This window comes from Drosophila yakuba, chromosome 2R, assembly GCF_016746365.2.
Source record: "Drosophila yakuba strain Tai18E2 chromosome 2R, Prin_Dyak_Tai18E2_2.1, whole genome shotgun sequence".
NCBI lineage: Eukaryota > Metazoa > Arthropoda > Insecta > Diptera > Drosophilidae > Drosophila > Drosophila yakuba.
Window position 1 is genome coordinate 8,691,128 of NC_052528.2, and position 27,902 is coordinate 8,719,029.

The 27,902-nt window shown below is 40.9% G+C and overlaps 1 protein-coding gene across 12 annotated transcripts in view; it reads left to right on the plus strand.

The window, feature by feature from the left end:
* Positions 1–27,902, plus strand: part of LOC6529747 (tyrosine-protein phosphatase Lar) — a 111,701-nt gene that overhangs the window by 18,876 nt on the left and 64,923 nt on the right. For 11 of the 12 annotated variants that reach the window (XM_039373364.1, XM_039373365.1, XM_039373360.1 and 8 more), the window contains exon 3: positions 5,317–5,598. In XM_039373364.1, coding sequence (XP_039229298.1) covers positions 5,502–5,598 — 97 coding nt within the window. In that variant the 5' untranslated portion in view covers positions 5,317–5,501. Of the gene's footprint in view, positions 1–1,078; positions 1,384–4,655; positions 5,599–27,902 lie in introns of those variants that run through there. The other variant, XM_039373363.2, reaches the window with a different exon arrangement.

The window sequence follows — 27,902 nt, forward strand, 5'->3', positions numbered from 1 at the left end:
CTGAGTTCCCTATCGTATTTGCTTTTCTCTTTGGTCTCATGCTCTAAGCCTCAAAGGACTCGAAACTCGAAGTGGAGTAAGTCTGAGCATTTCAAATGATTTTAAAATTAACAGTTCTCATATAAGTCTACTCTTAGGGTCTGCAATTCGAGTCCTTTACATTTGAGCTAAAAATGAAAGTGTCAAGTTAAAAGTGAGCACTTAATTCAAAGAGAAACTTTGCTGCTTTGGCAGAAAAGCACTCAGTAATTGTCTCAATGTTAAATAAATGAGTTATTTTCATTTTGCGTAAAGCCGTGAAGCGAAGTGCGGTTGCCAAAAAGGCATTTAGTAAAATAGGCATTTTTAAAAGAACTAATACATCAATTTAAAAATGCTTTAAAGACAGTCCATAATTTTGCAAACTAATTTTTAAAATAATAATCCTATTTTTTGAAAGCCCTTCTAGTTAATTTCAGAATCGTTAAGAGCGATAGTTATTTTATCAAATTTAAAACTCGAAGCTTCTTTGCCCTTTGACACTCTGCACAACTGAGTTACTTCCGAATGATAAGTAAAATCACTCCGATTGTGGTGCTCTTAACATTTCTCTGAATTGTTGGCCTGCTTAGCTGAGTTTTGAGTATATCTCACTGTTGAGTGGCCGTCCTGCAGTGTTTCTCTTCTGGCTCTCTCAACTTCGGCTGGCGATTTCAGCGATTTTCTCGGCTTTTCCGCTCTCCGGGAAAACCCACCACACAGCACTCGGTCGGCGCATCCTCGGGCTCGCAGAAGGACACTTCGGGTCGAGTGGCGACTCACAAACGCACACACTGAACGCGAGGGAAAACACGAGCACCGCTGCTAGGAGCCTTAGCCAATCGTAAAAGTTTTGTACGTATTTAGTACAATTTCGGGATTTGGCAGGATGTAACGAGCGTGTAAGAAACAGAGCGCGTCCTTCTCAACCGTGTGTGTGCGATAATCGGGCAACAAGCAGCGCGACAACAAATTGTATATTACACAAAATTCGCAAAAAATCCAACGAATCGTTTGAATCCAATTTCAAGTGATATAACAAAGGTCGTACTCGGTTATAATGAAATAGCAAAGATCCACAGCGTTTGGAAATCCCGGCAAAGTGATTTTAGCCAAGTTAACCAAAAACCAATTCGTCGAAGTCCTCGGCTTGCCTCGGTTCAACCCCCTTCAGCCCCTTCTCCATTATCTTGTTGTTGCCACTGTACTCGTATGTGCACTTGTTTTTCTGAGCGTGTTTTGCCGCAAGCCGGCTAAAAAATTATTTTTATAATTACACCACCCACGTTGCGGGCGAAGAACTTCCGCGAAACATAATTACCGAAGAACAACTGTAAAAGCTGATAATACCTGGCGGATAAATCGGTAAAATCTAAAGAAAACATTGGAAATTCTCAGAACCTTTGTGTGTGTGCGTGTGACCTGAACTTTCTTATGAATAACGATATATATGGACTTTATACTTATCGTTTGGGCCCTGCTAATAAGAAACGCTAGTCCTGTGCCGCTGTTCGAGATGGAGATTGAATCGATTGCCCAGGGAGAAGAAAATTCTTCCATCCGTGCCTTAGTAATAGTGTCGTTTCCTTTACTTGTCCTTTTATGTTTACCTACTTTTTCTTTTTGTGCTCCCTAGTTTCGTCGTGGTTTGGTTTAGTTTGCTCGCACACAATTGAAAATTCAATTGATTTACAAAATGAAGTTTACTGGTTGGGACGACAGATACTTTTTATCTATTTTCATTTGCAGTTTTACGAGCGAGTAGCTCTTTTTTCGGCCCGCTCCTTTCGGCCTTAAAGCGAAACCGTTGGCAATTTTTCACAGTTCTTTTTCGATTGAGGTCCTGGAGGGGTTTCCTGCAGTTTGGTGCGAAAATAACGTTGCGTCCTGGAAGGATTGTTGTGGCTGATGTTTTCGCTGGCTTCCGATTCGGGTGTGCCGAGTGTGTGTTTGTGATTGGAGCGGCCTAAAATCGTTTTAGGACCAGCTGCGAAGTGATTTTCAGCTATGGAGAAAAAAGGACTGCAGTTTGTGTGTGTGTGTCTGGGTGGTGAGAGTGGGTCTTCAGATTGACATAGTTATGTCCTCAGCAAGTAATGGGGAGTCCTTGGCATGAGCACAAGAAAAGTTAAGTTTGGCCTGGTCTTGTAAAACTAAATCAGATTATATAGGTTGCTTAAAGCTAAAATGTTTAGTAAAGTTTACCACAATTTTGAAATATGTCATTTTTCAATTGACATTTTCTGCAACTTATTGTTTCTTTATATTTTTCGAGTGAGCTCTAAATTTTAAGTAAATTCTAAATAAAACATATAAAAGCAAATATTTTGAAAAAGCCTTTCTAAATGTTTAGACAAGTATTTAATATTTTCGTTGAAGAAACTTGTAGAACACAACTCAACCTAAAATGTCTTCCACCACTTGCCTCAAGGAACTTTCCTCGTTTTGGTGTCAAGTGTTTTTATTAGAAGCAAAAGCAAAAAGGAAAAACTTGCCGACTAGGGGCAAAGTACATTTTTTTCTTTCATTCATTTTTCTAACTTGAAATGAGGTTTGAAACCAAAATAATACGCATACGCCATGTAAACCGAATACTAAAATAGACTTCACAAGTGGTAAGGGCTATTTTCGTTAGCAGAAACAATCTGAAATTGTAGGCTCTGGTTGTTAGCAATTATAGGCTATTTTATGGCTTGCATTAGCCTAATTGAAATTATATCGCTTGATACATCATTCACAGGACTCCAGTAGGGCTTGAGGTTAATTAGGTGCTGACCAAGCTGAAATTACTATGCAACTTGTTTATTATATTAACGTGTGGATGGTTCTAATGAATGAAAACAAGAGATAGATAGATGGACTGATATTAATGAACGAGAGCGGGCTTCATTTGCATTCCTCACCGAGGCGACCTTCCACTCCCATTAGCTCTTTAGTCAGTTGAAGCCAGGGGAAGAGCACTTCGATGGGCCTCTTCTGTCTGTTCAAACAGCGTTTCACCATTCGTTCGCATGCCATGGTTGGCTATATAGAGGCGGCTGATCGGCCACGCCCACACTTTTTTTTTTCCGGTTGTTGTTGACGTTTACAATTTGGTGTTGAAAACTTCAGCTGGAAATTGGGTAATACTCATGATGATGGCGTTGGTTGGATGACTGCAGCAATCCTGCATTAAGTACCCTCCTGTGTCTGGATGTCTGTGTGTGTGTGAATTTGTGTGTGTGTGTGAACGCGAAGGGGTTTTGCAACAAAGAAATTTTAATTTATATAGAATGAGTTTGTGGGCGGCAGTACCTCCATTTTCCACCCTCTCCCTTTTTTGGCTGCAGTCGTCGACTTTCCGATGTTCGTGTTCTGTACTCACAGTGCTCTCACTCGCACATGCAGACCGAAAAAAATCCAATTATTTTAAAACTTTTGACAACTGCAACAACAAGGCGTTGCAAGGCTATGAAAACAATAAGAAACTGACTGAACAGCCAGAGGCAACAAAAACAATATATGTAGGGGAAAGCCGAAAGTCCGCAAAAAATCAAGCAGAAAAATGAGTGTGAGTGGCTGAAAGGGTTGCCAGCCATTATAACTTCACTTGAAAAGTTTAATTGATTTTTACAAGTGCATATATACGGAGATGGACGCAAACACATACGTACATATGGCACGGACCTACCTGCAGTCGTGATTTTCGTGATTTCCCTTTCTCTGTGTTAGCTAAGTGGGTCTATAACTTGGTGTAAACAAAGTAGATGCAAGGGGCTTACTGGGGGAAGAAAAGAAATCAAAAGTAGCATTGCCCCATGAACCGAGGTGCAAATTCGTTAGGCTCTTCCAATTGGCTTGGCTTTTATAGTTTGTTCAATTCTTGCTTGACTTTTCGGTATTTTCCTTTCCTTACTTCACTTGCCTTCTACACCTGACTTTTTAATTGCTGCTGAGTGTGCTCCTGCTACTGTAATTATTGGGTTTTCCTTTGAGGGATTTGCTTTTAGGTGATTGCCTTAATGAGTCCTTTACTCATAGTAGGCAAAGCAGTTGAACCAATGAAATCTATGGCGATTAACTTTGCCCGCAGCAAATCTGTAATTTAGTTTTCGAATTTACAGTCAATTCGAAGACATCTTTAATTGGATTTTTTTTTCTTTATTTAAAGTTGGTCTGTGACTCATTAATTGTTTTTCCTTTGTTTTTGAGTATTTTCATATTTCTTTAAAGGATATTCAATATCCTTTAATTGTCGGAAAACAAGTTTTTTATATTTGGTTTATGGATAATAATTGTGAGAATTGTTTATTTTTAGGAAAAATTGTTTATTTGCAGACACGAATTTCCAATCAAAAATAATTTGCAAAGTATGTTTATTCGGACATTTTTGGGTATTCCCTAAAAAATTTTTAAATTTTAAATCACCTTAATAGCTTTTCATTTGATTTGCCTTTGTTTAGGGCGGGACTGTATGTTAAAAACGTATTTATCGTTGAATTTTGCTAGCTAAACGAGACCAACGGATTTTTACTTCTCCCCTCGGCCACAAAACCACACACAAAGGTCTCTGACAATATAAGCCAGGTCGACTGACTTTTATCCTTAACAATTGTTTTTTCCTCTTGCTTTCTTCTTATGTGTATCCTTTTTTGCAGGAATATCAAATACCGAACGGCACACAGAACTGAATCACAGCAAAAATATATAAATCAATAAGACAATGAATGAACTGCATATCTCAGATTATATTTTAGATATATGTAAATGAAGTAAACATAAGAGTTCTTTAAGTATTAGGTTCAGACTTATTCAGGTAAATGTATTCTGGTCAGATAAGTAACAACAGCTTCCCTCCACATGGTAACCATATATCGATGAAACGACGACTGCAATAAACCTTGCGATTGGAACTGCGACTCTCAAATTCCGATTATGTCGACAACAATCAATTTCTGTTATATGCAACGACAACACCTTCTACAAATGAATGCGACGTGACGACAACAACTTCAAATATTTATAACGCATACGACATGTTGCTGCCATGCTAATAATGATGATGACATCGCATTTACTAACACATCTTGTAATATCCGATGATTTTCGGCTTTCGAAAATGTATTTAACGAACGATTGAAACACTCACATTATATCTACGACTATAAACCAACATTAAATCAACAATAATCACCAAACACACGCACTCCTGACACACAAAATACACACAACCCCTACACTGTACCGAAAACCCCACTTGCAACAACTGTTGACGTTGGTTTTTCCTATCGACTTTGAATTTTCAATTGGCACCAGCAGCAAAAGCTTAAGTGCCATTTGGCGAGTGAGTGAGTCCGTCAGCCAACGAGTAAGTCTGACAGTGACACAGCCTGTGTGTAAATAAAAAAAAGAGCATTTACAATTATTAAAAACCCCATTGTTGTTGTTGTTGTTACCAACTGTCGACATCCCCTTGATACTTCCGACGAAAACATAGCGAAATAATGGGTCTGCAGATGACAGCAGCCAGTCCAATTGCAGCTCTCAGCCTATTAGTGTTGTCCTTGCTCACCTGGACCCCCGAAATCGTGGATGCAGCCCGTAAGTATTAGGCTAGAACTCGAATAGAACCGCGTATATTATGCTAAGAACTCATTTAATGGACTTCTTTTTTGCCATACTACGCCGCCACTTTACACGCAAGTTAGCATAAGTTTACGTTAAGTTGCGCTCTTAATTTCGAACATACTTGCCAGCGAGCTCAACTTTCAAGTGGAGTTGAGTTTACTTGGATTTTAGCCAAAGTTGGAAAGGCCCAAGTGCTAAAATTAACTTAAAGGAGCATAACGTTTATGCGGCGCAAGCATTTGAAAATTAAAGAAAAGAATTTTAATCAATTGAAGCTCAAATTAGCCAGCGGAAAGTTGCATAAGCAACTAGAACATTTTTAATTAGCAGAAATGGAGTAGGATGTCGATGCTCCAGCCAATATTCCTATAGCATAAACCCACTAATTAGTAGCTTATTCAAATATTAATAAAATAAGAACAAAGTAACAATTTATAACTTTTAAATTATAGTGGAAGTTTTTGCAGCTAGCTCATTACTCTTGAGACTACACGTTTTCAGAAGTAAGTTATTGTAACAGCAAGTTATTGCAACTAGAAAGGCCCCAAAATGTTTGAGTGAAAAGTACCTGAACCCCACATTCTTTAAGAATCGAATTAGATTAGCATTCCTGCTAATTAGTGCTCATAAAATTGCATTTCTTTTGGCTCTGCATACATTTCATACATTTCGCATTCAATTACCAATTCCATTCAACCCAGTCCGCCCAACTGGAAACCGTTTTCGTCACCTCAGAGAAAGGAGAAACAAATAACAATCAAAGTGTTGACATTTGCAGAATTGCAGTCAAATGTGGCTCATATTTTGCGACAAGGTCTTTTGTGCAAGTGGAAGTGGAAGTGGAAGTGTCGAGTCTGACTTATACCTCCTGGCGCAATCCACTCGCCGTGGCACTTACTTTTCATAGGCGCTTCATTTCATTTTGAGGGGTTTTCGGGAACCCCAGAGACTATGGTATATGGTAGATGGGTGGGATGGCCGGGCGGTACGAGGAGCGATAAACAAGCTGCAGGGGCACTGGGAGAGTCAGAAAAACAGGCAGCACAAACACTGCACATCCTGATGTATTTGGCCGGGTTTTGTTGCCTTTTTATTTGTTGTCCTTACCGGGTGGCTGATGCTTTTGCTGTACTTGCCGCTTTTGCCTGGTTAGCCTGCAGTTTGCAGTTTGTCGCACCTCTTTTTGTGTATGTGGCATTAAATTGAAATTTATGCGGCACTTTGCCGCGTGAAATGTTTGTACAACTCGTTGCGGGTTGCGGCTTGCTGCTGTTTTTTTTACCCCCCCTCAATGTCCTCCATTTTTTTTTATTTTGGTTTTGCTTCTCTGCCGAAGCTCTTCGGGCGTTGACAGACCGACAAACTGTTGGACAGCAGCGGCAGCAGCAGCAGGATTGCAGGGGAAAGTATCTAAAAACATATGCAAAACTGTTTGCTGTTTGCCATGTAAATGGTTTTTGGGCCGTATCTCGTCCCTTCCGGCCTTTTTTGCTGCCACCACACCAGCCCGGCTCGAAGGACCACCCACTTTCGACCAGCTAATTTGTCGTTTGTTGGAAATTATGACACAAAAGCCCCGCTCAACAATTGCCGACTTAACTCAACTGTGTCCAGCTTCGAAATATATTTCACGCAAAGGGAACTCATTTTGCTTTGGTTTTTTGCAACAAGTTTTAATTAATTTGCGCAACTCCGGGCGCCAATGCTCCAATCTCTTGCTTTCCTTTCCTTTCATTCCACCCATCAGTGGCAAAAAAGATGGAGGAGCAAAAAGTTGATGCTACGATAATTTGAAAAGTTTTCGTTTAGACAGCGAGAGCGGCCAAAAAAAAAATAATACACGGGAATGTGGAACAGCAAATGTCAGAAGGCCTGGGAAAATCGCTCCCTAAACTAAAGGCGCCCGGCACTAAACTATATATGCGTACACCCATATAGGAGTATAGCCCATATTAAGCCGCAAATAAATGCCGGAACCATAATTAACATATAGCAAAAGTTTTACCTCATCCTTCGCCGAAAAGCCGCAAGTTGAACTACGCGAGGGCGGAAAAGTGTCTGGATGAAATATGGTTAAAGTCGATTTTGCGCCTGTGTTTGCTTTTGTGGGGAAAAGTAATCCGAAATTGATAACTTTCGGCTTGATGGAGTTTGCCAAGCGAAAGGTAATTAAACAGTAGACGCGAGAGTAATCGGCTGGGTGGGAAAATTCCTTGGCAGGCGATCACAAATCAATTCCAAACTTTTTCAATGAATATATGTTTCTACGCTTACAGAAGTCGTCTTTGCGCTCAGCGATATGTAGTATCACCCTACAGCTTAATACTAATGTTACAAGAATCCTTTAAAATAAAATAAATTAGGCATCCAATTTAAACATTTCTTTTAATATTATCAGTAACAAATTGGTTGGCAGCGTAAATTCTAAGATATGAAGATTATCATTTCTAGCTCTGAGAACGCTCATCATTTGTTTATTTGGACATTTTATTTTACTTGGACAAATGGGCAACACAAACGCGTGTGTAACTTGCAACGCCGCATATCATTATATTAGCAAACATTTCAGGATTCGCATATATCTGAGTTCTTCAAGAGTAATAATGACCGGGCATTTATCACACTTTTTCGCGTTGCTAGTCGACGGACAAGTGACCAGCTAAAGTGGCTCTAAAATTTCAGTGCCCAAATGAGTGGAGGACCCACCTCCCACTTAGTGTGAGCTACAAGAAAGCAAAAAATAACCGAGAACATCGTAATGAAAGAAAGATAAATAAATGTTGGCAACAACAAAGAGCAAAGCGCCATAAATCTAAATAACAAATTTTTACGAGAAACGAGGCCATAAATAAGATGTTTCTTGCGGCCTAGCGAAAAATAGTGTGGACCTTTGAAGGGGGATTCCCGAAATGTTTTGGTTCGGACCATTCACCATTCACCGTTCCACATTTCCCATTTCCCAAAGGTTGTCTCCGGCCAAGCGGCAACAATTCACCAGAGTTCTGTTAATTTAATATTATTACTTTTCATTACAACGAGGCCTCCGCCTTCTTTCCCTATTTTCCCCAAAACGCTGTTAGTTTTTTATTTATATGTTTTGGGGCAAGGACAAGGGGATTGCCACCCCAAAATGTCAACACATTAATGCGAGTGGAGACTGACGGTTTGAGATAAATCAACATTTATCTGCGGCCGTTGCTGACAATTGAAAATGACCGTTTATATCTTCTGGCTAATTACGGCCTATTAAAGGTCCTAAATGTGTTTTTGGCAAACGGCCAAAATGTATCAATGCTGAAAGAAAAACCACTGTTGGCATGTTGATGGCAATTCCTAAAGAAAATCAAATATAACTATATAAAAACTTATATAATTTTCTTTAATATTTTATTCGGCAATCAATTAACAATTTTTAATTAAATGAACTTAGACTTATTCCCTTTGCCAAATTGCCTGTTTTTAGGTCCTTGAATCATTATTTTCTACGAATGCAATGCTCTTTGCTTTTAAGTGTTCCACGGACAATTGTGGTATTTTACCACTTCCGCTGGCCACTTTAATTAGAAAAAATGTTAATTTAATGCTTGGCTGAACCCCCAGTTGACTGGTCTGGGTGAATCGGTGTGTTTTCGGCGAATTCCATTTGTTTTCACTGGTTTCCTGACGGCGCTGGAAAGTGTGTCACAGCAGCCACGGCCATGAATACTTATACAGATAGTTACACTCACAACACGATGACAATTGTTTGCCCATATGTCCCAGTTATATTTTCGACAAGCCACAAAAAACGACAAAAAAGGAAATTATGGAAGCGGCAGGCGAAAAACTGAACATTTTGCGCGAACACTGCTCATGTAAATGGCGAAAATAAAAGTTTGGCCGGCCGAGTGTGGGCTAAATGATTCATGAGTCATGTGAGTGCAGGCCGCATTTGCGGAGATTGAAGACTGCGAATGTAAGTAAGTGTGTTTGCCCTGGGAGAAAAGTGCTTAGCTCGTAATTTTTGTTGGCACTACGTGCAAATAAGGCCACTGAGGCCGCGGTTTTGGCCCTTTTTTTCGCCGGGCTAACTGGACTTTCTCGGCCTGCCTTTCTCCTATACTCCCACAGCAACAATTTGAGTGCATTTTATTGTAGTTGTGAGTGTGCTGGCTGCGCATGAATATTGCAGCTGATGAGCCCCTGAGCAATGGCAAAAAGGGTCAAAACTTTTAATTAATGTTTATGGCTGCTCTGCGAAACAGAGTCTCTCGCAAGCCTTTTAAGTTAAAATTTATAAAACCGTACTATTTTTTCTGTTCGCTCTCAGGTTTCGACTTTGTCTTGGCTTCTGAAGAAGACTGTGGTCTTGTTGAAATTTAATTATTATTTTTGAAAAATTTTATTAAGTAAATCAAAGCTAGTTAAGCGCTTATGGAGTTTTAGGCGACCAAATAAAATATTCAAGGCATAATTTGTGGGGTGTTGAGCGCGGCGAAAGAAAACCATTTTCGATCAAAACTTATAATAATATATAGTAGTTACAGTCATTTAATTTTAAATTATTGATATATTACGGTAGGCCACATTTTTGTTTAAATAAAGTCAAGGTAGAACAATGCCCAACAGCCGAACAATATATTGGGTTTTGTTTTCTGAGTATGGTTCTTACATAAAGGCCCTGATATTATACAATATTCTCTACACACACTTAAACTCTACCTTTCCCTAAGGAAATTGAGTGTGCCAGGTAATTAAATTAAATTTGCGACTCACAGCCCTTAAAGAGAATTGGTGGCACAGTTTTAGGCAAACAATCGTTCCGGTGGCAATCTTAACTCATCTCTCCGCTTTTTTCCATATTTGGCCTAGACATGCGTGTATTTTCCTCAATTTTGTGTTGTTTTTTTGGAGTTTCTTTCCGCACGCAGGGGAATAATTACAAAATTTATGAGCACGACAAGGGGCGTGGTCGGTCTAATAATTGTCAATGGGGGGTAGGGGGTAGAGGGTGGAGGTCCTGCGGGGAGGGTTTTGGAGCTCGTAAAACTGAAGTAGTTGTAGTTATGGCTGTTATTGTTGCCGGCGCTGTTTGCTAGCTGCTGATTTGCATGTTGTTCGTTTCATTTTTGGGGCTTGGTTTGGTTTAACTTGGGCTTTTTTATGGGGCACACGCCAAGGGGTTAAACCGGCACGCGCTGGAAAATCTAGAATTTTGTTTTCCTTCTGTTTTCTGTTTTTTGTTTTCCTTTGGTTTTTTGGTTTAATGTAATGTGCATTTTAATGTCATTATTTCTGCGTGGCTTTAAGTTGCAAACGGGTAAATAAAAGGAGGAGGGCAAGCCTCCAATGCAAATTGTGTGCACGAAAGACCAAGAAAACAAATTATACCGAAAAGCAGAGAAAGCGGACAATGTTGGGGTAAAAGTGAGCTATTTTTGCGTGGCACATAAAAGCGGCAGCAACAAGGGCGCCACAACCACCTTGCCACACTTTCGATCTCTTTTGGTCAGACAAAGCAACAGCATTGTCGCTTTTGTGTTGCATAGTTGACATTGTTGGATTTCCACAAAAGGTGTAGTCAAGTCGAGCATGCCAGGGGTTCAAATGGGTGTTCCTGGGATGGTTTTGGATGCCAGGACGGTTGGCTGGCAGGATTGTAGGATGGATGGGTGTATGGGAGCGACCACAAAGCACACACCAACTGACACTTGCCTACACCGGGCTTTACATTTGATTTGCTTTCGCCTTAGTGGGATATTTGTTCTACGCACACACAGTCACAAGAAGAAAAAACAGAAAAAAAAATAGAGAAGGGGCACTGAAGAGGCGGCGCTACAAAAATACCCAGTCAAGGCAAGAAGATGTCCTGCTGTCCTTCTGCTGTCAGGTGCGTAGCTGGGATATATGCATTCCAGGAGTATTCGCAGTCGGATTGGGGAATACCCGCGGGAGTGGGCCGTATTCAAAGCGAAAATTAATATGATAAAAGGCCTCAGTCTAGGAAATGATTGTTTAATATCATAAGGATATCAATGAAAATGCATAATAATAATATGCATAATGCATAATTTAATAACTATCAAATTAAAAGCCCTAACAATCAAAAATATTGTTTACATTTTGTTTTATGTTTTGAAACGCGAATCTTTTACACGATTGTTTATATCAAAGGAAGGAACAAAATAGATTTGGCTTCGCCATCTTACCCCATCTACTAAATCCCCTTTTGGGTGCGCCCCTGGCCGAGGGTATGTGTGCATTCAACTGCAGCTACAACAAAGCCGTTAGACAATTGCGACAGTTCATCTTCACACCTCATTGCTCTGGCAAGGTGGCTCAAAGAGGCGAGTGGCAAAGAATGGAAGCAAAGAAAAGAAATCACTAAAGGACTTACCTCTTTCTCGGCCACTTGCAGAGCACATAAAAAAGCTTGCATAGTTTGTTTTTAGTGGCTTTTTCCTTCATTCCGCTTTCCCTTATGCGTTTTTCTGTGCTTTTCTCCACTGCAGGACCTTAAAACTTAATAGGGATTGCCAGAAATTTAAAAAACCAACTCTGCTAAAGGCTGAATATATCGCTTGAGTGTAAGGAAAATGTCTGCTTTTATGCAGATTCACATTGCCAATGTAATGATTATGATTAATGATGTATTTCAGGGAAAGGCTAAACTTTAACTGATTTTCAAGTCTGCTCGATTTCAGACAAAATCTCCGACCACTTTTCTCTCACCTCAATCTTCCGCTTTGACACTCCATACACTTTGAGTTAACTACTTAGGGGAGAAGCGCCTCTAAGTTTTCTTCTTTTTATTTTGAAGTATTTTTTCACAATGCGCCAGCCATGCGAAGTTTTCAATTGTTAAAACTTTGCACTTGAGCGATTTTTGTGTAGCATATTTTTTGGCATATTTGCGCGCTTGTATGTACCAAGCACTTTGCAAAGAAAACTTTTCAATGTGGTAAACACACGCAGCACACATGCAGAACTATTAAAAGCCAGCAGCAGCAGCCGAGAGTAAAATGCATAAATAATGTAGACAAGAGGGAAAAATAAAGCAGGAAAGCCGCACGGGAAAAGGAAAATATTTGCTCCTAGAAGCCAGGAAGCCGAATTTGCAATACACTCGGGACTGGAATTTTCCCAAAATATCGGTTGACAATTAGACATTTTGTGAAACAGGCTACGGAAATTGAATTAAAAAATATTCGGTCATGGGAAATGTAATTTCTTAGTGGAATTTATAAAACGATATGCAGCAAATACTATATGTTAGGCTGAAAAATTTAATTGAATTCTAAGAATTTCGTAGTAAACGGAAGCTTTGAAGCTTGTGTAATCATAAACTCAATATAATAAAATATTGAACGGCAGTCAGACATTTATAAAGCGTAACTAGTACAAATATTTACCAATGAAAATTGAATATTAAAATGAATATAATACAATTGTGGGTGTTCATTTATTATTTATGAGAAAAAGATAGACATTGTATTATCAAGAACTGCACGCTATACATCTAAAACATCGTACCAAATATGTGTGTCTGGTATTAGAAAATCATAAAAAGAAACCAAAGAAATTTGAATGGCTGACAGTTTTGTCTTATCCTTTGGTACTATTTTTTGCGCAGTTTTCCCACACATTATGGAAAACTTTCTACTATAACGCACTGATAAAGCTCTACATCTGGAGTATATATACGGCGGATATACATATATATACATATATATTTGAGTGTGGGGTAGGTGTGGGTGGTGGTCCTCTAACTCAACGCTAACAAGCGGAGCAGAGTACTCGGGTATTCTGGCCAAAATGGCGTGGCTTGCTGGCGTGTTGGGTGGATGGGTGGATGGGTGTGTGGGTGTGCGGAGGAGGGGTGCGTGTTTGCAGCGCGTTTTGAGTTACCTTTTGGCCAAGTTGTTCGCTGTCATGTTACGGCAATTTTACGCCCTTGCCGTTTCAGGGGCATTTCGCTGGCGACACGAGACAGACACACGGGACGGGTGGCAAAACGCAGAGGAGAACGAGGAAGTAGCGAAATGTCAAAGCATTAGAGGACATTTTTCATATTCCAGCAGTGCCAACGCCTTAGCTTATGCAGCGAAACTTTAAAGCCATGAAGCCCAAAATGGCGCTCATCGTTGCATTTTCCTGCGATAGGCCATGGCGGCCACTGCTTTCCTCCGTTTTTGTTGGAATTTCCCGAGCTGCAGTTGCAGAAATTGATGCTGGCTTTTTTGGTAGCCACCATCACCCACCACGAGCCACCACGAGCCACCATGAGCAACCAACACCGCCCTTCAGCACCACCAATAACCCAACGAAATTGCTGGCCAGCGTAAGCACTTTTGCATTTTTAGCTGAAGCAGCTGGTGAGGTAGGCCCAGCTTTTCACCATACGACCCCTCAATCCCTAAAACCCATCGTCCTATGTAAATATGCAGGCCGAAAATGTAGGAAAAGTAGAGAAACCATAGCCATTGAGTGCACTAATTTCAAATTATGCCGAGGTAGGCAAATATGCGCACATTCTGCGAAAGATGGTTGAACGAGTGAATTGGTTTCGACTTTCGCCAGCCAACAATTTTAAAGAGTTCGCAATTCGAGTGCAACGCCAACTATGTTTAGAATTTGTGACTTGCTTCTTTGTTGCTGAAAGGTATGTGTCTTAAATGAATGCCAGATTTCGGCTATTAAGGGGAATGCCTCTTTAAAGTGGCGGAAAGCAAAACAATGTAGGCATTTTTCAAGGAAGACATAATGATATTTTTTAATTCATTTGTCTCATTAAATTTGAAATATGTTTCCCAAGTTGAAACGATTGAAACTACCGTTTCTTGTACAACTGAAATGGTTTATTGCAGTCCTAAAGCGTCCTGTTTCATAAATTCATCGTTTACCCCCTATGTGCGCTCATTTTTTCCAACTTGCTGGAACATTTCTGAACTGGGCCCGCGTTCATGTTCATAAGAAGCTTGTCGCATTAATAAACCTAATCAAGACTCCGCAAAGGACTCTGCTTTCAATTAAAAAGCAAAGCAAAAGCGCGATAGCAGCGAACTTAAAAGGCATCGTTGCTTTTGGCCAAGTGTCAATAGCAAAAAGTGGCTCAAACCGAGATGACTAATTACAAGGCTTGTCATGGGAGAAAGCAAAAAGGGAAAAAACGAAAAAGGCGAGACCAAGAACGATTAAGAGAGAAAAGGGCTACAATGGAAGTCAATTAAAGGCGTTGTCGATGGCAAAACACACGACAGTGGGATGATAAAGAACTTGAGGCTAATATGCTAAATAGTTAAAGGGTTCATCCACGGCGCCTTAAAAAACTAACAGCTTAAAGACCGGCAGACAACAGCAAGTGCAGAAACATGGTGAATGGAAAACGCCGAGGGGCCGACAAGAAATCAAAGCAACAGAAGCAGTTACAACTGTCAGCTAAAATGTAGCCACGTTAAGTAAAACGGACTTAAAGTTTTAACAAGCTCTCATCCAAGTGCTGGGAAAGATGAGATGTGCACGGAGATGGAGCCGGATCCACGGCGGCCTCCATAAGCTCCTTTTTCCCCATTCCGACCATTTCGCCCATTCCGCCCGTTTCCCCCTTTTCGTGCAGGGAAAAAGAGGAACCAACAAAAGCTACAAGGCAATGGAGACGAAGTGTTGCTTCTTGCTATTTACTTATTTTGTTTGCATTTACTTAAATCGGATGAAGGGATTTGCTGCTTTGAGCGCGACAACTTCCCATTCTCGGTTCGAACAACTTGGCTTCGCTTTTCTTCATTTCCCATCTTTTTTGTACTTTTTAAAATGAACTTCTGCATTTTTCGGTAAGCGAAACGTGCAAAATTCCAAAATCAAAGTATTTCCCTCAACTTGTGATCATTGACCATTGTATAACAAAATAAATCCAATAAACTGCCTCAATATTTTACCCATCATCATCATCGTCATCGTCTGTCGCCTGGTAACTTCTCAGAAAATCGGATCGTTCACCAGCTTAAAATAACAAAAGAAACGAATAAGCAAACAACAAATCACCAAGGCCGATTCCCCTTTCTCTGCCTTATTTGCTAAATCCCTTTTATGTAAATAAATTCTCAAGTCCATTTTCAACATATTTATGCGCCATTTTACACACTACGTCAATGACCCGAAAAAAAATGTCCCGAAAAAAATAAAGCAGACGACCCACACAAAGAATCTGTGTAGACATTTCGTTTTGTAAATCCCATTAACAGAAATTTCGTTTCAAAATAAGAAAAATGAGCTTTCGCCGCATTAGAAAGGAAAATAATCAAAGGCCAAGCAACAACAACAGGGAAAAAAAGGAAAACTCGAAGGTAAATTTACTGTTGACATTTCATTTTGTTCACGGAATTTGTATGTCGTTTCTTTTGCTACCAACTTTGATAGGATAAGGGAACCAAAAATTAACTTCAGTCCGTTACGGGTTTTTGTTGTCTGAAAGCACCAAAATGAAGTGTTTCTTGGGTCAAGAGACAAGTGTAGGGCGTTTCAATTGGATGACCTAACAAGCAGCAATAGGTCCGACAAAAAATCAAATGAAATCTGTTTTCGATTTGTTTAGGGACATCCAATGGAGTTATTATTTACCCCTTTAAAACAGAACCTAAAGCAGGCTTGTAGAGGTAATATACTACAAAATCTGCCTAAAGATTTTTATAAATTCCAGCTTAAACATATTCCTCCATAAATAAAAACTTTCATGGGCGGAGGAAAAGCACTAGAACTTTTCAACCCTGAACTCCAGTATATGGTAATATTTCAAACTATCCCATCTGATTTATGCGCTCGCTAAGCCTTTTCCCCAAAATTTTAACCCTTTCTGCGCTATTTATAATGCTTCTTTGGCGCAGCTAATTGAAAGCCCTATTCGCCGCTGACCTTTTGGCCATCCTTTCCGAGAAGCAACTTCAGCTCTTATCAGTTACGAAATGGGAATTAATATTTAATGCGCTCACATTTTTGCCTTTTTCCGCTCTTATTATTTCTTTTTGCCCCTGTTGTGGTTCCGGTTTCCATTTATCCGCAGGCGAGGAGAAAGCTTTGAAATGTTAGACGCTGCTTAGCCTCATTAATAAATAATGCAGCGAATATTTAGAGATGAATAACCAAGTAGTGGGGAAAACGACAGGTAGCTGCGTTTCCATTTCCATTCGCCTGTTTTCAATAAAATTTAGCTGATCAATGCGAAAGCATTGATAAGCCGTGAATAAAGTTTTCGCCTGGCACCGCACAAAAATTTGTCTTTGAGCCGTAAACTTTCCATTTTTCGCAGCGCTTAAACGCAGACAGGAAAACTTTTGCGGGAAAAGGAAAAAGTTTTTAACTGGTTGGCCTGGGTCTTCTTATTCCCCGAACATCCAACATCCAACTTGTTGCCTTCAAAAGTGTTGAAGCTGGTGGGGATTGGGACTGGAATTGGAAAGAAGCTGGAGATGGAGATGGCGGACAGCATCTGCTAAGACAAACATAAATTAGATGCCATTGTCCAATGGAATCCAGCGTGGGCTGCAGAACCGCAAACTTTGGCCCTCTAATGATGGCACATTCAGAATGGAGACGGTGCCGCGTCGGCGGTATAAATTAGCCAAAAGCCATTTCCCGCTAGGTGGCTTCAACTCAAATTAAATGTTAATTTCATGCCATCATAATCACCACTGCCGTCGTCCTTAGTCGTTGTCGTTGTCGTGGTCGTGGTCGTGGTCGCCACACATGACCTCATTAAGACCGAAACCATTGGAACAGCATTGTTGCCGCCTCGTATTCCGCAATATACACACATACTCCTATACACACAGCCATGACCATACAGCCATATAATAGAAGGGAAGTACGGCCTGGACGGGCTGGTCCGAAAACCACATCCAGCCGGCCCACAAATATACAAGTCGCGTCGCTTTTCCACGCGTCCCCTCCCCAAATAAACTGTAAAAATGTGTTTACCGACAATTTTCTACACAATTTTATATCCCGCAAGACTCGGAGGATCGGGACTCGGATTCGGATACGGATTCGGTCTGGGTTACGGCCGCTCCGAGTTTTTGTTTTCGCCTGGAGTTTCGGCAAATTAGGGTGCGCATGAGGTCATATTAATGTGGTTAATTACAATAATTAGAAATTTAATTAAGGTGTGTGTGGGTGGGTTGGTGTGTGCTTTGGATGGAAGTCCACTCGAATCGAATTTACATGTTAAAGCGCTGTAAAAAAGCGGAGAGAAGCCAGGTAATTATGCGCCATATATAAACCGTATAAATACAATATAATTACGAATTGTTGTTGGGACACAAAGGGGTTAAGGGGTGAGGGGTTAACCGGCGAAAGGCTAGCTCCTCAGTTGCTTTTCGACACAGTGGTTGGAGCTCAGTTTGCAATGTGGCACTAAAAGAGTTGTTGTGGTAAACGAATTGTAACCCAGCTTTTGCAAAGGGGCATCCGATATAAATGGCTCCTACTTTTGCCAACAAAGTGAGAGTATAATTTATACTACGTGTAAATATATCAATGTATTTTTGAGGGCCCATATAAGCGAAGAAAATAACGTGAGGTGGTCTAATCTAAGTACAGTCATAGATCATACAGGAAGTTCACTAGCCTTCAATTATATCTGGCACAAGGCGCAGCACGTGTTGTTGAGCCACCGGAACCGGACAGGAATTCCTCCTCCAGCCCAGGGGGCGGGAAGGAAGGAAACGGTCTGGTGTTTATGAGGGGTAGACCAGTTTATGACTCTTGGCCAACCCACATGGCAATGGTCTCCGCGTGCCGATGGTCGGTCTTCTACGAACCAAAAATTTCGAGCATAGCGCCCCAGAAATGTGCGTTTAATTACAGCTTTTACGTGTCATTGATTTGCCACATATATTTCACCAGTCAGGAACATTTTATTCAGTGGGCTTCCAATTGCCGCCAATTTGGGATGGGATGTACAATTTGATTTGTTGCCCCGGTTTTGGCTTAATAATGGATGCTATCATATAATTATTACTTCTTCTTTAGTATTGTATATTTTTGCATGATTTATCTTTCTATTTTGTTTTTATACCCGTTACTCGTAGAGTAAAATGGTATACTAGATTATTTGAGAAGTATGTAACAAGCAGAAGAAAGCGTTTCCGACCATATAAAGTATATATGTATATTCTTGATCAGGATCAATAGCCGTGTCGATCTGTCGATCTCAGGAATTATAAAAGCAAGAATATTCAGATTAAGCATGCAGCTTCCAGAGACATTAAATATAATTTTATTTAAACTAAAAACAATTTAGATACTTAGAAACTCACGTATTTAAAATACAGAATGGCAGGAATGATCTGCGGTTTGAATGAAAAGATTACTACACTAGGAAACTGAATCGCTTGTTTTCATTCTATTTTCTTTAAAATTAACCTAAAATGTTCGTCCAAGTGAAGAGCCTTTTAAAATTTAAAGGCTACCAGTCGTAACCAAATTCTCACACCAGATGAAGCCTCCGATTGTTAACTTACCTCGGTTTGTGCACCACTGAGTCTGCCGTGCTTGCCTTCAGGAAATCTCGGAGCTGAGCAGGATTCTCACATTTTATTTAGTTTATTATGTAATGAATATTTGCAAATCTCGCCGACTGCAGCGTGGAAATGGGCGTGGTCGACGGGGGGCGCAGGGGCGGTGAGTCGGAGAGGCGCACATAGCTGAAGACTTGAAGTAGATTTAATTTGCGTATGAAAAATTCCTTTTGCAGTGGCAGCAGAGGAAGCAGCAGCAATTCCCCAAACGAGTTAGCTCCACAGTTCCCGGCTGCTTCTTTCTTCCTGCACCCTTTCTTTCTCTCTCTTGCTCTGTCTGTGTGTGTGTGTGTGTGTATGTGTGAGTGTGCGCTTGTGTGCAGTTGTTTAGAGGATATGCATAAGAATGCCTTGCATTTCCGCTTTAGTTTAATGCGAGTGTGTTGGTGAGCTTTATTTTCAGCGCTTGTTTTTCGCAAACAGTGATTTCCTATTTTCTCTTACCCCTTACCACCTCCCCCTCCCGAATCATTTCCCATTCGGACTCCCAATCTCCCGGCCATGCCCCTCCCTTTACCCTTTTGGGCGGCAGAAGTGGAATTGCTCCGAGTTTATTTTATGCTTTGAGCAAAGTTTCGTTGCATATTTTAAGGCAGTTTTGCCGGCTGCAGTTATGTATGTACTAACAGAGGGAAAAAAGAACACACACAAAAACAATCAACTGCGATTTGTTGTGGAGAAATTGCAGAATTATGCAAAAGTCAGGAGGCCACCACCGTCATAGAACTCCAACCCAGTCCCCTTTCCACGCCTGGGAAAGCATATTTTCCGTGCTTGGCGGGCGTTTGTCAGTCAGCCAGACGCGCAGACAGATGGACCGACCGCCAGACAAGATAGTTCAGGCATTTGAAATAATTTGATGTTTTCATATTTATTAAATTCCACCCACAGCTTTCCCGCCCCCTGTGACCGACCTTTGGCAAACAACAAAGTGCCAGCAAATCAATTACAAAGCGCACTCGACTTCGCCACTCATATGCCCACAACCACATATGTACATATGCATACACATTCACTTGTACAATGTGCATATATGGAATCCTTTCGAGTTCGTTGTCCGTAGTTCCGCTGCCTGCCATTCAGTTCAGCAGTTTGCATGTTTGATGCCTATCTTTAATTAGAACGGTGCTAGAAATTGATGACGGGCCCAGTCAACGGCTCGTTTTGTTGAATGGCGAGGGAGCCTGCCTCTATCACCGGGTAATTACCTGACAGGAAATGCAAATCTAGCCAAAGGGTACGATTATTTTTCTTTCACATCTAGCACTCGATCGCCAACCCCCTTCCGCCGGAAGTGAAACAGAATGGACGGGACGATAAAGGCAGGAGGTATACCCATTTTAAATAAAGTTTCGACAGCTTGGCACAAATTTGTAACGAAAAGGGATTTTCCGAACGGCCTGTCTCGGTCTCATCATAATCAGCGATGGCTGTCGAGCAGCTGCTCACTTCTTTGGGTCACATAAACGGCAACATGTCAACCTCAAAAACCGCAAAACTTGGCAAATAAGTTTTTTCCAAGAGGGTTTTTGGGGTTCCATTTCTGGAGGGGTAGAAGTATGCCGGAAAAGAGGGCCGTTGACTGCTTCTTCGATTGAAAATCAACTTTCGCACACACGCTAAGACTCACACTTGTGTGTGTTGATTTGACGACACCAAATGAAGGTGCACAGTGTGCCAAAAACAAGGGTTTTAGGTATATTAACATACTAAAGCTCAACGAAACTATAAAGAAATGCCAATAAAATTTACTATAATAACGAATAACTTGGAAACTAGTTACAATTAATGCAGGCCGATTGAAAAATAAACATGCGGTTCATAATAGGAAATCATGGTTCTTGCAGAAAAGAGAATCCGTTTTAAATTCAGAAACTTTTCATCTGCATTATGCCAGTGTGTGTGTGGGACTTAATCCGAACAAATATTGTGTTTCCTTTCGCTTCGAGGGGAATCTGAAGCCAGGCGGCATTTTCAATTTCGCTGTTTATAAGCATAAAAATCACTGAGTTTTCGCTTTAAATTTTTATGTAAACAGGCGCACACCCAGACATCCATACAAAATCCGGCAGCTTCCTGCCGCGGCTACGCACATGCTGCTCACCCACTATTTTGAAGGCAGTCACTTCAATGTCAGAAACCCCAGTTTCTCCTGTTCTCGGTTCCTCGCGTGGAAGGACGATTTTCAGTCTCATCAGCATATCAATGGCGGCCCCTGAAATGTGTGCCATGATTTTTTCCCATTTTAATTACGCAGCGTCTGTCGCGTCCTTGTTACTCCCGTTTCCTGCAGCATTTCTAATTTTACGCTAGACAAATTTTATATGACTGAATTATGTTGTATGAACCATGGCCAAGTGAACTGCCCGTTAATAATTGGCTGGAAAATAGGAAAATAGAATAGAAAATAAGGAAAACGTCAAACTTTAAAAGCAGTGTTTGGTTTTAGAATTTTTTTTTAATTAAGCCACGCCACGCTTTAAGCACTGGCCCAAATCAAAGTTGTCTGCGGCAGTTCCTTCAAGTATCATCAGCCCAGCATCACTTGCATACCAAAACAGAGTTCTTCGAATTTATGCTAAGCATATGCTTACGATGGGATAAAGGGACGAGGGGGAGCCGGGAAAGAACGTGGGCCGTGTCCTGGTAATGACAAGGGCTCGCTCGAGATGGGAAGGCACGGACACGCAGCCATCCGAAAAGGACAACAAGCTTTATTAATGTTTTATGTGCATTGTGTGCCGCATACTAAATAGCAGACCTACGAAAAAAATTGTGGCCCTTGTACCAAGGCATCCTTGCAGAAAGCATCCCGCCATTGACAATGTCAATTGAAAAATCTCATCCTCGAACTGGCCCTCAAAACAGAGGCTGGCACGGGATGGGGGTCAGTCAATAAGCAGGAGAAGGCAAACTAATTAGTTCCACTGAGCAAACAAAATGGGCACCGTTCAGTTCTAATAGCTGTAATTAGAGGGTATAGCAAGGTAGCTGTGGCCAGCGAAAAAGTGTCCTCTTTTGCGAACTTGGGTCATGCTGCTCAGAATAAAACTAATCTTAAGCTTGACCTACTAGTTTCTTTTTTGATTGAGAGCAAGTCTGGTTAAATCTTAACTTTTAGATTTTCCAAACATATTTTTTACAAATTAATTTAATTCCGCACTAAGATAGTGCGTGCTAGCTTTTAATCAATTTAAGAGCGATTTTAATAGCCACTTTCCGCGAAGATGATAACAATTCGAAGAGGTATTATTCGCGTGACATTTTGCCTTTATTTTCCCGGAAACACCTGGCCAGAACAATGAAAATGCACTGCCAGAGGGAAAAAATTTGTGGCAGCGAGCAGGGGAGACCGCAAAGCATTTTTAATTAAACAGACGGTCGGAGGCGAGGAAGTAAGGAGCCAAGCACAGCTTCGACCATAAAATAAATCCACGCCAAAAGTATGCAACAAAAGTTTGCAATTAAAATTCAAATAACATGCAAGGCGGCGCTCGGGATGGGAAAATGCGAGGAGCCGAGACTATGGAGCGCGTACGCAGAGCAAACAACTCAATGTGTTGAAAGGCGGCAGACAATTCTTAGAAACCGCCAAAGCTCACTTCTTCCTACACCATCAACCACCGGGACATATGTGCCATGAATCACCCGCACACACACAGATACACGCGCGCGAAATGTAATAAAGCTTTGCTATGTCCTCGTCCTTTTTCATCCTGTTCCCCCACGCGCAATATTCCCAGCCGCTTACGCAATTCCGTATCATGTTCGCCATGCGTTGTGCATTTTTGGGTGGCAGGAGAGGGGAAATGGGGAGTATTGGGGACTTGCCGCGTGGCAAACATCATCATATTCATTATTATGACAGTTGTTGTCACAATTAAAACAATAACAAAAACAAAAGTCGTAAGTTTACATGGTAATTAAATATTTTAATATGCCTGTGTGCTGCTGGAGGGGAGGGCAGGCGCTGAGGACAACTCCCCGCCATTTAGCACTCAACGTGGCTCCCATTGGAGGCTTCGCAGTTTGGGTTTTGGTTTTTGGTCTCGGTTTTGGTTTGGGTTTCTGTTTCCGTTTTGGCGACTGTGGAAATGAAGAGATCCTCGTGGCCGTGGTTAAAATTGCCAACAGCTTGCCAAGTAAGACTGCAGAACGCAGAAAATTGTTGGCCATTGTGTTTGAGCGTGTTTATCGGAGCCGGTACACTTAAACAAAGCAATAAGAGGCTTTTGTACTTTTGTACTTCCTCGGTGTTATTCGCGGAACGATATAATTATTTATGGCACAAGAACACTCGAACTTTCTGTTTCGGGTGAAACATGTGTGCAGGCGACAAAGAAACTTGGAAGTAAGAGAAATTAAATTTTTTAAAACGCTCGAACGGAGACAAAGTCACTCACAAAGCTGTTTAGAAGCACTATATTTGGTAGTAGTAAATGTTAACGGCATACTTTTAAGCACTTATGAGTAATTGATTACAATTGATTATTAGTTTTATGTATTGAGGGATATATTCAACATTAATTATACTTGTGCACTCAAAATTCTTCCCTGTGTACTTTTAATTTTCTAATTGTGAAAGTTGTGCGTAGCTACCGCTCAAGCGTTTCCACCCGCACATGCAGATATCGTCAACCACTTGAACACTCATCATCCTTTAGCTTCAGATGTCCTTGTATGCGTGATTTCCAAGCTATTCCAACTGTTGCTCAACTTACAGACTGAAGGGATTGCATGAGTGGTATGCGGTATGTGGGGGCTGGGAACGCTATGCATTTAATTACGACTTTATTTAAATATTTTCTGCGATATGTCGCGCTGTCAACATTTTCGCCTGCTGTTCGCCAGCCGCTTAAACTTAATTTCCTCGACTCCCTTTCATCGGCTGGGCATTAATTAATTCAATTGAGTGCTTCGTCTGTCATTTCCGCAGAGTTTGTTCGCTTTTCTTCATCTCCGTCTCCGTCTCCATCTCCGTTTTAATCTCATTTGAGGAACGACGCACTTTGGCGGGATTATTGAATTTAAAAAACCTATGCGATATTGCTTATTTTGGTTAAATAAGACAATTCATTCAATTTGTGGCCACTAAATCAACCATAATAATAACCACAGCAAATGGACGGCCGCATAAAGAAAGCTAAGCGAAATAAAGAAAGTGGGGGGTGGAAACACCAAGCAAGCCGCAAATTCAACGCCCAATTTGTGCCGCGCTGCTGCTTCCGTTGTCAATAACAATTTACGGGATAAGAAACAGGACGATGCGAAGGACAATAATCGAAAACAGCAGCAGTAGTGGCAGCAGCAGCCGGCCAGTAGAAAATATATTTCCTCTCCTTCTTTTTTGTTCGTATTTTTTGTTCCTCTAATATTAATAATCCGGCATACGCAACGGACCGCAGGACCTTTGAGGACTCCGGGCCCAAAAGCGATCAGCCATCTCTGGTCGGGGCCAACAAATGAGCTTGGACAGAAGGAAAAATGAAGGCGATGGCGGTGCTCCTAATATGTCACTGTTGGTGCCAATAACAATAATAAGCAGCAAAACAAAGCCTAAAAGCTGCCAACCATAAATTCAGTTGGCAGAAAGGGGACGGCAGTCTGGTCGGATGGAAGGCGTGGCAGGCGTTGACAATGCCAGGATGGCTTGCAGGACACATAAAAGGAGCAGACCGGAGTTGAGTTGAGTGGATACCCCATGAAAACCCCAAACGCTGGGCCAATTTGTGCTGAAAATTTATGAAAAGTTCAATTTATTGTGCGTCATTATTTCAGGCTATAGTTGTTGGAGTCTGGTGTTTGGGCTCCTGGCCTTCAAACATCCTGGAAAATATTTCGCAATGGGGGCTATTAATTTAAAACCCATAACCCATAAATGATGGTCAATGAAGAAGGGGGGATTTCATAAATTACTTCCAAGTCTGCCTTACATATTTTCCCTAACCCTCGAGATCAATCACTTATAGGGCAAACATCAAGTCAACAATTTGCCACTGGCTTTCTTGTGTTTCCAAGCACTCTAGCGATATTTTATATTTTATTTAAAAACTTTGTGCACTTTACTTGTGAATTACTCACACATGAAAGAAATGTTGGCATATCAATTTTTATGCCACACGCATACGTATTATTTTAGCATTTACATACGAGTGTGCGTGGCGTCGCATGCGAGTTTTGTTTCTTGTGTTTTGTGTCTTGTGTGTTAGGTAACATATGCCATAAATTGCCTGAAGTGCTCTACCGACTTTCTCGACTCCTTCATATTTTTGCTCGCAACCATTTTTCAAGTGGCGAACAAATGCCTTGGCATTATTGAAATTTCTTGTTATTTTTTCTGTTCTCTGTTTTCCTCTCTGTTTTGTTTTTACTTATGGTTGTTTATGCGGGCCAATGCCAGACAATAACCCACTCTGCGGCGCATCAATTTTACATCAATCCATATCGAAGTGTGCGCTGTATGTGGCTCACCCACATGTTTGGTTATTCTTTTTCTAACTCACGGAGTTGAAAGAAAGTTGATTTGCATATTTTGGCATCTCTTCTCTGTTTGCTCTCGATTCTTTCACAGCATTAGCAAGCGCATTTCGACTTTTGCTGCAAAGTGCAGATGAGAATGTAACATTTTGCCAACTTATGGCGCTGTGTTCTTCTAAAGCATGTTGTACGAGTGCCACTTTTGGGTAATTTGGATTATTTCTCATAAGCTGGCATTCGAATCCCGAAGAATTTTTGTATTTCATACGATATTGCTTTGCTGCTTTTATAACATTTTTTATTTGACAGGCACACCAAGCACAAGCTTTGCTTAACTGTTTATGAATGTTTAATTATTTGTTCTTTGTTTAACAATCACAATAAGGATACATTTTAAATTGTACTTATACACTTGTACCTATACCTATATTCGTTAATTCCTTGAGAGGATTGATGTACATACCTAATTTTCATATTTTCCGAAACGAATTCTCTGGCAACAAATTAATTAGCTAAGCTTTGTTGTCATATTGTAGCTTCATTAATTAAAACCCCGGCAACGGCAAAACCCAAACCCCAACGCAAACCAAAACCTTGATCCCCAGATTTGCTCTAGGCATAGATAATGAATAATGGAAGCATGAAAGTCATCACTTGGGATGAGGTTAAGGGCAACGTGAATAACTTTTTGCCCATTCTGCTCAGTGATTTTGGATCAGGCGAACGTTTTGTCAAAAAGTTAAGTTGTGTATTTTTCTGGCCAATAAGGAAATTATTTTCCATGACTCGGCATATCGAAAAAGTGAAAGTAATTACAGGTCAAAGCAGCACTATCATTGCCATTGCCTATAGAGAGTCATCACATGGCTTACAATGTGCGTAGAGATTCATTTACCTTTGCCGAGGAGAAGCAAATGCAGGATTTTCCGTGATGCAAATTGATGACTTTTGATTGCTGTACATGATTTGTGAGTTTGCACATATCTAGAAACGTGGTTTTTATAATAATAGGAAGTTAGTGATAGTGGTGGTAAAAAGTGGTTGCTACGTAAAGCTTGAGTTGTTAAAATATCTCTCAATATAAACACCTTTAGTTGCATGGAAGGGTAATTACCGTTTTTTGCATACTCTTTCAGTCGGTCTCTGCAAAATACCACAAATTGTCCAAACCAGTTCATTACCCCCAAAAGTAATTAATAATCTATAAATCACATTAAAGCGTCGTAAGAAGTAACTGCAACTAACTAAATGGCGCTCTTGTGCAATCTTAGAAATAGTCACCTTTCAAACTTAATATTAGAATCTCCATTTGCACTGTCTATAGTTTAGTAACAAGTATCTTGTTGTACTGTGCCGTTATCCCTTGTTTCTTTATTCTTACTATAAAACTGATAACATACAAATCACGATGTATATGCATAATTTGCTTAAAGTTTTAATTGTGATGTTGTGTTCTGAGAAGAAAGATTGGCTAGTAAAACAATATATCCTTAACCGCAATTCCCCGAAGACTGCGGCCATTGAGTTATTGATTTACTGATTGAGTTGAGCACTTTTTCCGAGGCGTATGAGTGTTGTCCCTGTACTTTCCTTTATCGGCAACTTTTGCTGCTCTCACCTGGTTGCTCTTTTACTTGCTCGTGCTGCTGTTCCTGGCACACCATCGTTGTCCAGACTTACTGCGGAATTCCTCGACGTTGCTTCTGCTTCTCCCATGTGGTTAGATAACCAGGATGGAGTAGGCGGAGGAGGAGGAGAAGAAGGAGGACTCGGTGGAAGCGGAGGCGTGAGCAACTCGGTTACAGTGCGCGCACATGACCCCTTTTGCTTGACCTCACTTATCTTACTTAGTGGTTTAGTGCCCGTGCCCGGTGCTCATGGTCTGTTTTAGTCTGGCTGTTGGTCAAAGACAAAAGCCGTGGTTCCCATTGACGCCCCCGCATCCCACAGCACTTTTTGATATTTATGTCGCCAGCTGTTGGCATTAGTGGACGACTGGCTTTTAAGGCGAGCAAATGTTGGTATATATATATATATATATATATACATATTTATGTATGGGGTGTTTTGTGGCTCCGAAGCCCACATTGTGCCGTTGTTATTATTGCTGTTAACGCATTAGGCTTCGGGTCACAAAAGCTTAGGCTTTCTGGAAGAGTTTTTGCGGCTGGCCAATATCCATTCCGCCCCCATCTGCTTATTCTGCTACAACTGATGTGTGTGCGGGCAATAAACTTGTCGCTTGTTATT